This window comes from Symphodus melops (genome assembly GCF_947650265.1).
Source record: "Symphodus melops genome assembly, chromosome: 18".
In the NCBI taxonomy this organism is placed as follows: Eukaryota; Metazoa; Chordata; class Actinopteri; order Labriformes; family Labridae; genus Symphodus; species Symphodus melops.
Window position 1 is genome coordinate 14,504,087 of NC_136708.1, and position 15,282 is coordinate 14,519,368.

General features: G+C 43.5%; 1 protein-coding gene and 1 long non-coding RNA gene across 4 annotated transcripts in view; one reads left to right on the top strand and one right to left on the bottom strand.

Annotated features, from left to right (window-relative positions):
* The window catches only part of LOC306839840, a 102,912-nt gene that overhangs the window by 55,502 nt on the left and 32,128 nt on the right, over positions 1–15,282 (bottom strand). The window lies entirely within an intron of this gene.
* Positions 1–15,282, top strand: part of clasp2 (cytoplasmic linker associated protein 2) — a 50,148-nt gene that overhangs the window by 3,762 nt on the left and 31,104 nt on the right. For all 3 annotated transcript variants that reach the window (XM_079368749.1, XM_079368747.1, XM_079368748.1), the window contains exons 2-7: positions 3,903–3,981; positions 6,645–6,748; positions 7,353–7,444; positions 8,565–8,640; positions 9,680–9,777; positions 12,935–13,005. In XM_079368749.1, the coding sequence (XP_079224875.1) occupies positions 3,903–3,981; positions 6,645–6,748; positions 7,353–7,444; positions 8,565–8,640; positions 9,680–9,777; positions 12,935–13,005 (520 nt within the window). The remainder of the gene's footprint in view (positions 1–3,902; positions 3,982–6,644; positions 6,749–7,352; positions 7,445–8,564; positions 8,641–9,679; positions 9,778–12,934; positions 13,006–15,282) is intronic.

Consider the following 15,282-nt stretch of genomic DNA (forward strand, 5'->3'; position numbering starts at 1 on the left):
TCACGATAACTGTTTCTATCTGTAGTATTTAGCTTGCATGTAAAACACATGCTACATTAGACACACAGCTCTCACTGCAAAGAATAGTTTGAGCTTTGAGTGGGGGAAGTTGATGTCATCTATGAAAAAGAAAGAGGGGGGGGACACCGATTGGACAAAGCTGATAGACGTTTTTGACACAAAAAAAATGGTAACAGGAAGTCATGGTTGGCATTGATGGTTGCTCAGCAAGCAGCCCACTGCGTTGGACCACTTGGAGTGTAGAAGAAATATTGTAATTTCAAGCCTGGAACTTCTCTTTATTTCGTGTCTTTACTGGTTGAATGGACCAAGTTCACCTTTTAATAGGAACCTCTGAGTGTAAGGTTGAGTTCAAACACCTCGTAAACCATGTGCAAGCACCAAACTGAACTCTTAACCCAACAACTCGCCGAGCTCAAGGAGACGGATTTGAATGCGATACTGCTTTATTCAACCAGCTGAAGTGATGTATGCAACAAAAATGAATCTAGTCTTAAAGTTGTGTGTTGAGTTGTTCTTCTCGGCTCCACCCAACAGCAAGGTGCGTCTTTATATGGAAGCATCACTTTAACTAATGACAGACAGTGTGCAATAGAAGAGAACAATTCTTAGTGTACAAGTTAAAGTGTCTGAGAAAGAAAGTGTGATTTAGTGTGTTAATCAGTTTTATGATGTATGCAACATCAAGTGTTCTTTTTAACATGCCAGCAGCAGTCTACCCTTAAAGAGACATGAAAAAGGAGAACCTGATCAAAGCTGGCCACAAAAGCCTTCCAGTAATAGGTTTCAGCTTTCTGACGTTTTTTTTTTTTTTTTATCATCAGTCGATTAGGTATGTAGCTCCCGATCTGTTGACATCATCATCACTAACGTCGGGCACCACTTTAAGCCGTGCTGTGGGCCAAAACACAACCTCATGTTATAAAGTGTGCTCGGTGTAATCTGGCCCTGGATGAACCAAAGCCATGTCAGCTCTTTGTAGGAATACATTCACTGTAACGGTTCGCCATTGACCGAAGAGATGAGAGTAACACTGCCTGAGAATGTTCTCAACTTACAGACTGTATGACTTTTTACCAAGCCATCAGTGAGTGTACACAATTTCCCCTAGTACTGAGCAAAGGATGAAACTACTTAACATGTATTTTACATCATGTATATTATACACATTTGTCTAAAAGTGGAGGGAAATGATCGACCACAGAGCCTGAGATGACATCCTACATCCCAAAAATATCGAATCGTTAATGATTGGGAAAACAACTCATCCTATTTTTAAGAATCTAAAACAAGCAAATCTTTAAGAGTTCTGCTTGATAAATGACTTGAAGTTAACGGGTGGCGTAATTTGTTGTCGTCTGATTTCTGTCTACTCGCCTCAATGGGTGAATGGTCCAATTGTCGCCTCACTCTGGGTGCTGATGTCAGCTGCTGCTGTGAGTTTTAAGACCCTGTTTTTGTGTCCAAGACCCACTTTAAGCCTCTCTAGAAATCCACAGTAATACCTGTACATGGCATGCTAATTAACAGGCTGAGCCAGCGTACACACCATCCTGTCATCACAAAGAACCATTCATGCTGCTCAGGGTCAATATTGACTTCTTTTTTTTTTTCACCATCAGCTGCATACCTCGGCTGCTCTGATGATCTGAAACCTGCCGAGTAAAGATATCTTTAACACATGTGCCTTTAGTGTTTGGGTGACACCACAGTGCCCCGTTTACCATTTTGTACCATCGTTAGGCCAATTCTGGTTATGTTCAATTTACAGGCCTCTTCCTGTTTACTTGTTCCCCATTCAAGGTAATGTGTACCTCCCATTCCTTGTCCAATATCTCCCTCTCTCTTTCCTTCTCTCTTCAAGAAAAGGTGCCATATGGTAGTGGGTGCCAGGCTTGTTGGGGTGCTGGGTGGAGCAGGGGGGGAGGGGGAAGGCCTTCCAGGCAGTTTTCTTCCTGTACTGTTTTTTTTTTCTCCTGCTGTTTTTTCCCCTCCTCCCCCCCTTAAATTAGGTCAGTATGTTGAAGTCATCACGTTTCTTCTCAAAGTGATTTCTTATATGGTAGTTTTTAACCATCGATGCATTTTACCTCATCGCCCTCATCCTCCCCCCGTCTGTTTTTTTTTTCCCCCTTATTGCTGTACCTAGCTCTGCTCTTCCTTTGACTAAAATAGGGGAAAAATCTGCAGTCAAACCAGGAAGAGCAGTATGGGAGTTTTAGTGGATTCTCTCTCTGGACTGTTCAGCGTTACAGCAACTCTGCCAAAAGAAGCATTCCAGGAGTACAGCGCAGAGTGTGGGATGTGATCCTAATCAGAAACACAGTGGAAAACTCAACTTCACCGCCAGACACAACTCCAGACTACCTTCCACTAAAGACTCACATCACGACCATATTTTTTTCTTCCATGACTGAACCAGATCACAGTGGCTGCAGTCGAGAGCGATGACGTTGTGAATGTATTTCATGAAGTTTCAACTTTCTCAACATTTCACCCCACTGATGGATTGAGTAAACACACTGATTCCCAAAAGTCTCTCTTTCTCTTTTTTTTCCCTTTTTTTTTTTCTAAAGGTCTAATTAGATGTGTGCTTCAATTAGCTGCTGCTGTCCAGATGGTCTAAGAGGACACAACAAAGTGTTACATAAGAGCTACAGCTGTTACTGTGAGAGTCTGAGACTTGCTTTCTCTTTACTGGAGCGTCTTCTCTCCATCCATATGAACACATTTTCAGTCGGGTTGCACACTGACTGAAGTCGTTGTTGGAAAAGGACTTTGAAGTCCACTCATGAGGTAGGGCGGAGTACTGGCGTCACACCGTCACTATACGTTTCTGATGTTGAGAAGACAAAGATGTGATTGTGGCTTATGACGAATCTTATTTTAGGATAACTGTACGGTGCAAAGAACAAACTACAAAGAAAAGAGAAACGGTGAAATCCAAATGGAATGAAAACATGTCTGTTAACAGTCCCTGTAACATCCAACATCAATACACTATTATTTTTGTTTTTAGCAATAAAAAACATGAAATCAAACTTTATGAACTAACAATTAAATAAATACCAAACAGAGTTTTTTTGCTTATGATACAGTTTGCAAAAAAACAGAGTGTAGTGGTTTGTTTCTAGACACCTTCAAGCTTGTTGATGTTTTCAGAGCTTTTCACGCTCTGTCAATGGAGCTGCTGAAGGTATCCGTCTTTATCCGTCTTTAACTAAACGGGTGGAAGCAAAGGTAGCCCAGCGTTGCACCTTACATTACAATCAGTCTGCAGCTCCGTGTCGCACATCCGACAGAACTGCAGGGAGGTTCACATCATAGATGATCATTTGCTGTAATGGAGGTAACATTGATTTGCAATCACTGGGAGTGCTGTTAATGTGCGTTTACAAAAAGACTTCCAACAGGTCTGTCTTTATAGCTTCGACTTATTCTCCGTTTCCTTTCCTCTCTTGTGACTCCTCGGGCGACAGTTTGACACAGTGTGAGCACACGGCATGTCTGTATCTTCCACGTGAAGACTCACCCTGATGTCAGAACCTCAGGGGCTCAGATCAGATTAAAAAAAGCTGTCGGCAGACTGACTGAACATGAACATTTTACCCATCACAGACTTGGCTGTTTGCAGAGTCAGCAAAACTGGGGAGACTGTGTGATTCAGCTTTTTTTTTTTTTTCCTTTTTAGTATGCCAAGATCAGAGTTAGGATTCGTTAAAACCTCTGCACTGGTTGAAAAGTGCTCGACTTATAATGTGACAGGAAACGGCTGGAATTGTCATTTACTTGCAAGAATGTATGTGGCTTAATACGTGCACACAACTGTTTAGTTTGACCTGATATAACCTTGCCCTCTCTTTCTCCCCTGTGTCTTCCAGGTGGCCTTGTTGGGGATAGACATCTGTGGTGCGTTTCTGGACCGCATGGGAGAGCGCTTCAAAGGATACCTGGGAACAGGTGAGATATCATCCCCGGCCCTCGTCCCCACCATGATGTCCTTTAGTGTCTGTGTGTGTGTAATACATGCATAAAACAAAACAAAACAGAAAGATGCTTCTCTTAATGAAACGTTGAATGTTTGAGGATTCAACCCTGTCTCAAAAAACAATAACTGAATTAAAGAGAAGTTGACATTTCTACAAAGCTTTTCAAAAACAGCCTTTCAGTTACATGAAAATAGGAAACAAAATTACAAAGATGCAGAGAAATTAGAGAGAGGCCCATAGAAGGTCCATATCTGCTGTTAATATCAGCAGGGCCGTCATATTCTGTTTATACGTCTTTTTTAAAGTAATATCACTCACAAAGTCCAGGGGCAGAACACTGGGAGCAAACCCTTCCATTGTCTCATACAGTAGTATTTCCAAAGTATACAAAATGTATTAATGGCCGTCACTGTGCTGTACTGTTAACTGTAGTTCGATGTTTTTTTTTATAGATTGTTCGGTAGGCTTTTTACTATTTTGACTAACATGTCCTTCCACTTTGTCTCTCACTTCCACTTTGTGCTTCCTCTGAGATGAATTTCCTCTGAAGCCTGGCACCCCATGCCTCTCTGTTTCACGTCTTAGTCTCTATATTTAGGCTCGGAGTTGTCTAGCACACTCAAGCTCTTTCAATCCTCCTCAAAACCACACCTATACGGCCTTGTATCACATTTCATGCTCTGCGATGAGGTATAGTGCGTTATGTCAGTGGCAGGCTCTTGTCTGTGGGGTGTCACCAGCTGTCTTTGTCAGCCGGGCGGGCTCTTATCCCACTCCCCACACTCAGACCTGCAGTGCAGCTTTGGGATGAGTGGACCTGTCATACTGTGAAAAGTCTGCCTACCTACACAACACACACACATTCACATTATCCTGCTCACTGGCTCTTAGTGAGTGCACTAGCAGTGTGTTTGTTTCACATTGATGGTAATAAAACATCTCTCTGATACTCCCTCCATCTGACTTCCATCTCTACTTTCCTGTGCTCTCGCTCACTGTATCCTTTTCCATACACACACACACATGCACACACACACACACAGGCACACTAACAGAAGGGAGGAGGATGAGATCATAGAGACTGAGTGATTGTATTGATCTCCAGAACTGACTCATTGCCTGCACAGGATGTGTGTCTGTGTCTGAGTGTGCGTGTGCATGTTTGTGTCCCAGGTGTGTGAACAAAAATTTACAGATCACATACAGTAAAGCAGGACTTTGACCTGTTTATACGTACGTGTGTGCGTGTGTGCGCGTGTGTGTGTGTGTGTGCGTGCGATGACATTTTGTGCAACAAAGCCCCTCTGTCATTTTTCTGTCTGAGGGTATTGTCCTTTGTTGCCACGTTGCCATTGGCAACCATGTGTTATGGTAACATAATGTACGCACGCGTACACACACAGAACAGGGAAAAAATGGATGACATCACTACCCTGAAGTCTCAGACTGAGTATGTGGGTAGAAGTGTGTGTGTGTGTGTGTGACTGTATTTGTGCGCAGTTTGAGTTGATTTTAAAGAGCAGTTTTATGTTGCTAAAATAATCCCTCAAATGGTCCAACAATGAAAGACTTACTCGTACTTTGTTCCTGTTAAAAGACTTGTGCATGTGTAGACAGAGAAAAGCTGAATAAACAGTTGGACTGTATGTTGTGGATTTCTGACTCTGTGTTAAAGGTCCCACAGAAACTTGTGTTAGTCCTTGAATGGGAGTAAATAGTTCATTGACTTTGGGTGCTTTAAAGCTGCACATTTGGAGCAATTGATGTTTTTAAAAGCAGCTTATGTTTAATTGATTTAAAAAAAATAAAAAAAACAGTACTGCTGTGCTCACATTGATCATGCTGCAAAACATCTAAAGCTTTTTGGAAACGGGGGGAATAAACCATGTCAGGCTTTAAACAGGAATACATCGTGTTTGTGTTGCAGTATTAATGAGATTTCTCCGAGGATACTGAATATTACTAGACTCGACCTTTTAATGAATCCCCTCGCTGAAGATTAGTCATTTATATTAGCGCCCACAAATGGCAGCCCTTAAAATAAAAAGCTATCGAGTACAAATTCATTTGCTATTAAAGCTGAAAATACACTCAAAGCTGAGGGCCCTTCTGCTAACTCCTCATTTTGTGGCGGATTAGAGCAATTTGAAACATTTGTGCGTTTGCCAGAAGCCTCCGACTTTAGTTGCAAAGCCAGAAATGAGAGGATCTTTACAGTGGGCATCGACTGTGTTACAGGATATAGGTCGTGCTGCTGGAGCAGTTGTGTGTGAGATAAAGTGTCACTGACATAAAAGCATTGGATGATCTTGACATTATTTTAGTCACGGTCCATTTCTCTCAAGCCCCTCATAACGCCAGCGCCATGGTGGTGACGGTTGTTGAACTATTTACGTAAATGAATTTGACTGACTCTATACTCGATCAGTGTGTTTGTAAAAGCACTCCACGTGAGGGCACTCTTTATTGTCTTTGTAATCAGAAGAGACTCAGTGTCACGTGTGCCCCCCCCCCCCTTTTGCTAAATGTAAATACTGAACATGAAACAGCATTTTCACCCGCGTTTCAGTGACCCTCGTCATCGCTCCCCATCGACTCTCCTTCTCGTTTGTTGACCTCTTTTTCTATCTGCAGTCGTTCCAGCTTTGGTGGACCGGCTGGGTGACGGAAAGGACCAGGTCAGGGAGAACAGCCAAGCACTCATCCTTCGCTGTATGGAGCAGACTGCCTCGCCCACGGTGAGAGAGAGAGACACACACACACACGCACGCACACACATGCACACAAAAAACAAATACTGGTACAAATGAATATAAGTAACATATTGTCATCATTTGGCTGTTAATTCAGATTCAACACATGTTTTTCTTTTAATCAGTTTCAGGACTGCGCTTGCATTTCAAGTGTAGAAACAGTCAGAACAATGTGAAAGTGAAAACTTGCTTTCTCTGCTGTTCGAAGAGTCGGTAGGCAGCAACCGATTCCAGAAAGTTAATTTGAGACCCTGACGGTAGTGATTTGGAAGAACGCACACAATCCACTTACAAATCAGTGACTGCAGACAAATTACAGCCACCTCCACATCAATAAATAATCATTACAGCTGGGAGCTATTCTATCACGTGGGCTCCCTCTTCTGGATAGAAGAGGAATGACATATGATTCATTTACAATATGCTTTGTGATGCCCATCTCAGCACCCGGGGGGGGGGGGGGGGGGATATCTGCAGATAGTTTCTGACTCTGTACTCCATAAATCTGCTCAAACCCCAGACAAGCTGCATGATATCATGTGCCTGCTCCTGTTTATTTGGTGTCGATGTTCTCCATCTCCTCTTTCAGTACGTTTGGGAAAAGCTGCTTCCTGGTTTTAAACACAAGAACTTCCGCTGTCGAGAGGGAATCTGCCTATGTCTCAGTGCGGCGCTCGGCATGTGAGTAACTTCCTCTTCTTAATCTGTGCCACTTCCTCAGTGAAATGTGAAAGAACACAATTATTACTGTTTTTTATAATGTACTTGAAATGTAAACAAAATGGGTATCTAATATAACTTCAACTAAAAACCAACTTGACTATTTTCTATAAAATCCATACATTTTGAGTTTGAGGTGATTCATGTTCTGCACATCAAGGAGATGTTTTTTTTTTGTGCCATACTGTAGCTCTACGAGAGCATCTGTACATTGAAGAAACACACAGTCTGCAGGTTTAATCTTCTTAGCTGTAGGAGGGCACACATGCTACAAGACGCAAACAACCACTCTTGTCATGTGACGTTTCCTCTTCCAGTGTCCATATGCTCTTGCTGTCATGGAGTTTTAAAAAGGTCTTTTTCATTTATAAAATGTAACAGCCGTCACATTGAAGTTGAATTCTTACCATTAAAGTGTTATTTAACTCAAACCCACATTTAACTGAACAGGTGACTGCCAGCTGCAGCTCCGTTGACATCAGTCTGAATCCAGTTCTTGTGTGATCCATTTTTTATTAAGTTCTCCACACACAGCATATCTTGGCTGTTGGAATGGCAGTGCTAATTTTAGCATGTTTTTGCTAATGGAAAACGACACCTCTGTGCTAGATGCTAATCTGCTACCTTAAGGTGTTTACTGACTGGGGACTGGTGTCTGTTCAGTCTAAGTAGTAAACTTTTGCAAAGTAATATTCATCTTTTCCATTAAATTATTGATTTTCTGTCAAAGCAAAGAAGAAAACCTTTCCAATCCTTGCAGTGCAATATAAGACGAGTTCACAGTTTTGATGAAATAAGAAGCATTCTTCACATTTTATTTTCAGTGAAGTTTTTGAATAAAGTTTAATAAGCAAATGTTTAGAAATGTGACACAGTAGATCCGCAACATGTGTTATGGGGACCTTACAAGTCTGACATTTTTGATCGAAGAAAAGAGAAGTTGGAAAACAATTTCCATCATATTTGTGAGGAACAGCAGAGACACTCACGTCTGTCTTCTGCTCTGACGCTCTTCTATAAATTCCACTTGTCCATGTTCGAAGCACACGTTGGTAATGCTGTACTCGTGGCTCTCTTTCAGGTATGGAGCTCAGCAACTGAGCCTCAGTAAACTAGTCCCTCATCTCTGCACTCTGACAGGAGACCAGAACCCACAGGTAAGAAAGACACAGCAGAGTTGTTGCCTTTGTAACTTTTTATTCTCTAATATCTGTGTGAGTACATGTCAGTGTGTGTTTGCTGTGTTCCCCCCCGCCGACCTCCCACCACTCCAAACTGTTTAGTCATGTAATTTATGTGCAGTAAATTGTGTTTAAAAAAACTTTAATTCATCAGACATCAACCAAGCATGCAAAACGGTGATTTTCTCTGTAAGCACCATCACCTTAAATTGTTGTTTATTTTCTACCGCTTCATGTTTACAGTGTGTTTACATGTCATCGTACTGTAAACTATCTGAAATATAGTGGTTTGAATGGGTAGAGGTCATTGTGTTCCTTGGATGATTCTGCTAAGCCCGTGGTTGAGCTCTCAGCATCCAAGGTGTGTTGGCAGGCATCTTTAGTCCGTTCTCTTATCATTACTGTTATTAGTAAGGAGAAGTGCTCTGTAGAGACCCCACTATCCAGCTTCAATGGTGAATCATGAGCACCAGAACCCAGTCATTAACCCACACAACAGTGCTTTCTAAAGTGTGTGTGTGTGTGTGCGACAAAGAGAGCTAGGAGAGAGGTTGTTTTAACTTCCTGTGGCGTTGCACCCCAAAGCTGAAATCTGCCCCGCTCGTCTACCCAATGATCATCCACCCACACACTGTCCCGACCAATCAACGTCCCTCACAGGCCCGCCCACCTTCAGCTGCAGAGAATTCCTTTAACAACACCCCACCATCCAATCACAATAATTCTCACAGCATGGCTAGCAAATCAGCTGTCTCACATTAAAGGAATGGAAATGGGCCCTGAAGGGATTACTTTTTGATGTGTTTGCAACCCTAAATCTGGGTAATCCCAGACAAGGGAGAAAGAGTGTAATCTGTATGGAGTTATAAAGGCAAATTAACCATAATCTTTAACAACAACTGTTACATGGTGTAACACTGCAAGTATGGGGGTTTAAATCAATGTGTGTAGGCCTCTGTGTGTGTGTTTTTTATTGTTTATGACTTACAAAAAGGTTAATGTCTTCTGTGTGTAGGTACGAGAAGCCTCCATGGCAACATTGGTGGATATTTATCGTCACGTTGGAGAGAGGGTCCGAGCAGACCTGGGAAAGCGAGGACTGCCTGCTGCAAGGTGATTTATTATTATTATTGTTTTTTTTAAATTTATGTCATGTTTTGTTGACGTCTGTGTGTGTGTGTGTGTGTGTGTGCGTGCGCGCGTGCGTGCGTGCGTGCGTGTGCACGTGCCCCTGATTTGTGTGGAGGGTCTCTGGGTCCCGTGGCCTTGGCACTCAGTCTGTCCCAGGCCACACCATGCACCACTCTGCCCTTCCTACACACAGAGGCACTTTCATCCAGAGCACAATGCTGAGTGACCGGGGGGAGGGGGGGGGGGGGGGAGCTGTGGAGGGTACAAAGGCTTTGGATGGGTGGGGTAAGAGAGCTGGGGAAAATCTGGAGAAAGTTTGTGGTTGTGCGTCAGCTGAAGGGCTCCATTGAAGAGGTTGCGTCCTTCTTTGGTCGTCCTGGATACTTGTGCTGGGTTGAGGGTTATTCTAAGCACACACTGACTGACCCCCCCCCCCCCCCCCCCCTCGCTCTCACCCCCATGTGTGCGATCCAAGCAGCAGCCAGGTTTGTGTGCTGCTGACGGCTCACTATGAGTCCTGCGTCTATGAATTCTGCTTCTTGCCATGTGTCATGTGCTGCACATATTAATCCTGTTTGTCTCCTGTGTGAACACTCTGTCTGCGTATGTGGGATCGAAGCAGACTGGCGTGTGTCTGACAGTACAGGCCTGAATAATACACTGACTTTGATCTGAAAGCAGGGCAATTTGTTGACTAGATTTACATATTACGAAAACCTTTCAGTAGGAATACATATCTGAATAATGAATTGTTTTATTACAGAAGGTACAGATAATTGATATGAAGGCTAGATGGAAGTTTGTCTTTTCGGGCGTTCACACAAATAGTCCTGATATTTGCAGGAGGAGCTGTGTGTGTGAGACAAGAGTTTTGCCTGCCAGCCCCTTAATATTTTTTTCCGAGCTGTCCTTCAGAACAGGACTGACTTGTCGTATGTCTGTTCAGTTTACATAAACCATTGTTTCTTTGTCCTGAACTTGTTCAGTATATTCCTAATGATTCAGGGGTTGATTGAACTGATCTATTATAATGCATTTTCCCGACATCTCACAGCTGGGTACGACAATGAGAACGCAGTCAGTGGCAATGCACACGTATCTGGTGGAAGTTCTGGTTCAGCCGGTGCCAGTTGGACCCATTCAACCTCTTAAATTAAAGTTTTTCCCAGATCAACATTTTGATGTCATTCTGTTAATGTGATCCCTGCTCTGAACAAGTGTATCATATTTATGTTGGTACTGGTCACTTGTCAGACAGGAGAACTGATGAGCCCTTTATGACCGACAGTGACAGAGGTTGGAGCTGGCAGTCGGTCTGAATGGATCAGCGCGAACCCTCTGATCTGGCTGTTTGACCCAACTTGTCCTCTCTTGTAGTGTAGTAATGCAGTTCAGATGTCTATTCAGAGGGTGAGTTTTTATACGTCGTTTGCTATTGAACCTGAAAACACCACTCTGATGAACTCCTGATTTGCAAAGGAAACTAAAGCTCTTGTTTAGTGAAGAGTTTTAAAGGTAATGCATATGGAGCGGAAGTACTGTTAACTTAAGTCTCTGTTTACAGTAACAACAAGGATTAACCTCAGACAGCAGTCTCCTGTCATTTGGTTAAATGCTGCTTGAATGAACATGAACCAACCTGCTGTGCACGTTGTGTGTTTTGAAGAGAGCTGACTAACCTGAAAGGTGAAGGTCATGTGGTGACAGCCAATCTGAGACGGGCAGCCCAGTTTTTTGTTTTTTTTCGTGCAATAAAAAATGATGGAGAGAGAGAGGTGGGATCAAAAAAAGAATTCGAGGGAAGAAAGGAATATCGGCAAGTGGGGTGAGAAGGAGAGACGAGAGGGGGGTGGAGCAGCCTTATTTTCTTTCTACGACTGGCTACACAGCCCCTCCCCCCTCTGAGGAGTGTGTGTATATGTATGTGTGTCCAGAAAAAGGGAGGGGGGGTTATGTAAAGGGTAACCGAATCTCCTTTCCGCCTGTCACACACACACACATGCAGAGACCCTGTCTGAGATTTAACTCTTCATACAGTTCCACAGCCTACGTCTCTCAGTGTTTTGGTTTTTTTCTCCCCGTGAGCTTGGCGTAACGTGCATGTATGGGCAACAGTAGGTGGTGCTTTGTCATGCCCGTAGCATGCTTCAATCTCTTGCTGTTTTGCCTTTTTCCTCTCTCTTTCACCCTCCCTCACTCACTCCCTCCTTTCCTCTTGGAGCCACTGCACCATGTTGGATACAAAGAGCTGAGGGAAGCTGAGGACCAAAATGTGTCACTAGCAGGGGAGCTAATGCAACGTTGCACTGCAACGCAGCGACCTATTAATCAGTCCGCTGGGAAATACTGAAGACTCAACACTGGGCTGTTCTGAACCGAATAAGGAAATTAAAATGCTAATTTACAGAAGGGGAACCACGTGAAAAAGCTGCACGGCTCAAGAGCCTGCTTCAGCGCTAATCGCCATCTATCAGGAGCTGCCAAGCCGTCTGTTAGTTGTGGACTGGTACCCATACTGGAATACACAGACAGAGAAGCATACAGAGGTTGGTGTGTGTGTGACTTATTTGAGGAGACATTAGGGCATGTTATCAGGCGTCGGTAGTGCTATTTGGTGAAGTGCTGTGTTATCAGTCCGGTCATGTGAATTAGCAACGCTCAGTGTGCAGGAGCCGTTTGAGGTCATACGTTTGTGCAAAAGATTTCATTATGCCTTGACTTCCCTGTGATTGGGTTAGACCTTTATGTTCTAAAATGCTGGGAGGGCTAATTTGTTCACGATACCACAGCATTGATCTTAGCACAGATCTGTGTACGTGTGTGTGACAGGAGAGCGCTTGCTGTTTTATTGCTACAGCTTCACAAAGTGTGACAGGCATGACAGGCACACCCACTCACTGTCCACATGTTGCTGCTGACGACACTTTCACTTACGACTCACAGCAGCTTGTCTGTCTCCACCTCAGAATCGGGGAGACAGACAAGATCCCGTCAATAAAGATGATTGGGCACTGATTTGTCTCTTGAATTGATCCAGTTTTACAGTTGTGGTTATGTCCTAAGCTTTGTTGTGAATGTCTGCGTTTTGCTCTAACAGTACTTCTCTCTCTCTCTCTCTCTCTCTCTCTTCTCTCCACAGGTTACAGACATTATTTGCTCGTTTTGATGAAGCCTTGAATTCAGGCAACATGGCTCTCAGCCCGAGTCACGGTCAGTTCCTTTTCTTATGTTTTTTTTTTTTTTTCAGTGGTATTGGCTTGCAGTAGCAGACTGAGCCATGTTGTCAAGAATGTTTTTACTGTTATCAGTTATTCGGGTGTCTACTGTCCATTTGAAAAGAGGCTGATTGTGTATGGATGGGGCGGTTTGCCTGTGCGTGTCTATATGTGCATGTGCTCCATTTGTTGCCATGAGCTCCTGTAAGAAGACCTAACAGGATTAATGCTTTAATCTGTGTGTGTGTGTGTGTGTGTGTGTGTGTGTGTGTGTGTGTGTGTGTGTGTGTGTGTGTGTGTGTGTGTGTGTGTGTGTGTGTGTGTGTGTGTGTGTGTGTGTGTGTGTGTGTGTGTGTGTGTGTGTGTGTGTGTGTGTGTGTGTGTGTGTGTGTGTGTGTGTGTGTGTGTGTGTGTGTGTGTGTGTGTGTGTGTGTGTGTGTGTGTGTGTGTGTGTGTGTGTGTGTGTGTGTGAGTGATTGTGTGCGTGTGTGTGATTGTGTGGGTTTCTGGCTGAGCCAGACCTAAGCTGAAGGCTACTGTTGCTGATGGTTTTGTCATCAGGCAGGAGAGTGGGCTGTAAATCAAAAGTGTTTTTTGTGTGCGTTTGTTTTTTTTCACATCCCAAAAAGTTGGTGTCCTCAATGAAACCCCGGCAGCAGAGTTTGATTTACTGACACCCAGGCAAGGAGGAAAATAAAAGTAGTAGCCAATATTTAGTTTATCTTTTTTGTCCCTTCAGTCTTTTTTTATGTTATATTTAGTATATTAAGTTATATTTTTCTGGCTTTTTTTGTTGGGGGGGGTTGTTGGCCCAGACCGCCCGAGGGCTGTGCCTAGGTACATGGGGGAAGCCCGCTGTGCCACTGCGCTACGTTTCTTCATTGATATAAATGTGCTATGTGTCAGTTTTTAACACGAAGCAAATCACCTATCAGATGCAGTCTTTGCAACAAGCCATTGAGGACCCTCACATTTACAATTGCTCTGGATTTAGTGGCGACTGAGTGGTTGGCTACAGCAGCAGCAGAAGAAAGACCTCGAGGTGACAGCTTAAAAGCCCTTTTTTTAAAGATCATTCTGGATACAGAGAAACCTGGTCACAGTGCAGGTATGGCATAAGACGTACACACACGGACTGTTTTTTATGATAATAGAGGATTATGGAACAGTTGGGATGGGGCTGATCCAGATTCCTTCAGTGTCATATAAAATGTGTCGTCATTAAGTCAGAGACTCTAGAAAAGGTGGTTATTCCTGGTCAGATCAGATGTACGGTGGCCGACGAGGTCAACTGACATGCAGCTGCAGAAATGCCTGACAGGACTAACATGTACGAACAAATGTGCTATAAAATCATAAACCGTGTTAATTCAAAAGTCCAAATCATATGCAACGACTTTAACATACATAATGTTTGTACACACCGCAAGGAAAAGGACGGGTCTTTACTTACTTTGTGGTTTTAAGCTGGACTTGTGCTCTCCGTGTGGTCACTCAGGTCGGTGTTGATGTCGAGCAGAAGCCTGTGATTGGCTGTTTGTACCTGAAGGCTGCCCTGTGGCTGTATCAACATGCCCGACAGCTACAGCTGTGGCTGTTTCCTGCTCGTCTCTTGGTAGGGACATGGTGACATGGAGAAGAGCTCCGGGCATGTGTGTGGGTGGCGTTGCTGTGATGTTGTCTTTGGTGGCAGCAGAGGGATGGAGGGAGTGTTGCTTGTAATCCCTTCCAGTCTGGGGGCATTGTTTGTTATTATCCAACCAGTCTGTTTTCCTTTCTTTCTTTTGTTCCTTCATAGAGCGTTGCTACTGTGTGTGTGTTTATCACAATAAATTGTCCACTCAGGCACTTGTCACTTGAGATCAAAAACTCCACAACACTTCCTTATCCAGCAGTTACCTGTTGGTTAAAGGCTTCAATGATTCAGAACTATAACAGCAGCAGCCTCAACCCTGGTTATCCAATCAGATTCTTTTCATTATAAATGTTTTTTTTTTTTGAGTTCCTCGTTTAAAAACTCTTCACAGATGTTGAGCACATATCTCAGCTCCCCGAGTATATGCAAAATGAAAGCGACCACAGCTGCTCACTCGAGCATGTTGGATTCATGCCTCGCTGTTTGGCCTCGGCTGCCACCTCAAGTGTACTTAAGCTACTTTCTTTCCCTCTATCTGTGCCGCTGCAGCTTGACCTGCCACTGCTGGCTGCTCAGAGTCACACAACAACACATCATTTTGTGTTTCCGTTCCCGTCTACTGAAGAATTTACTTCA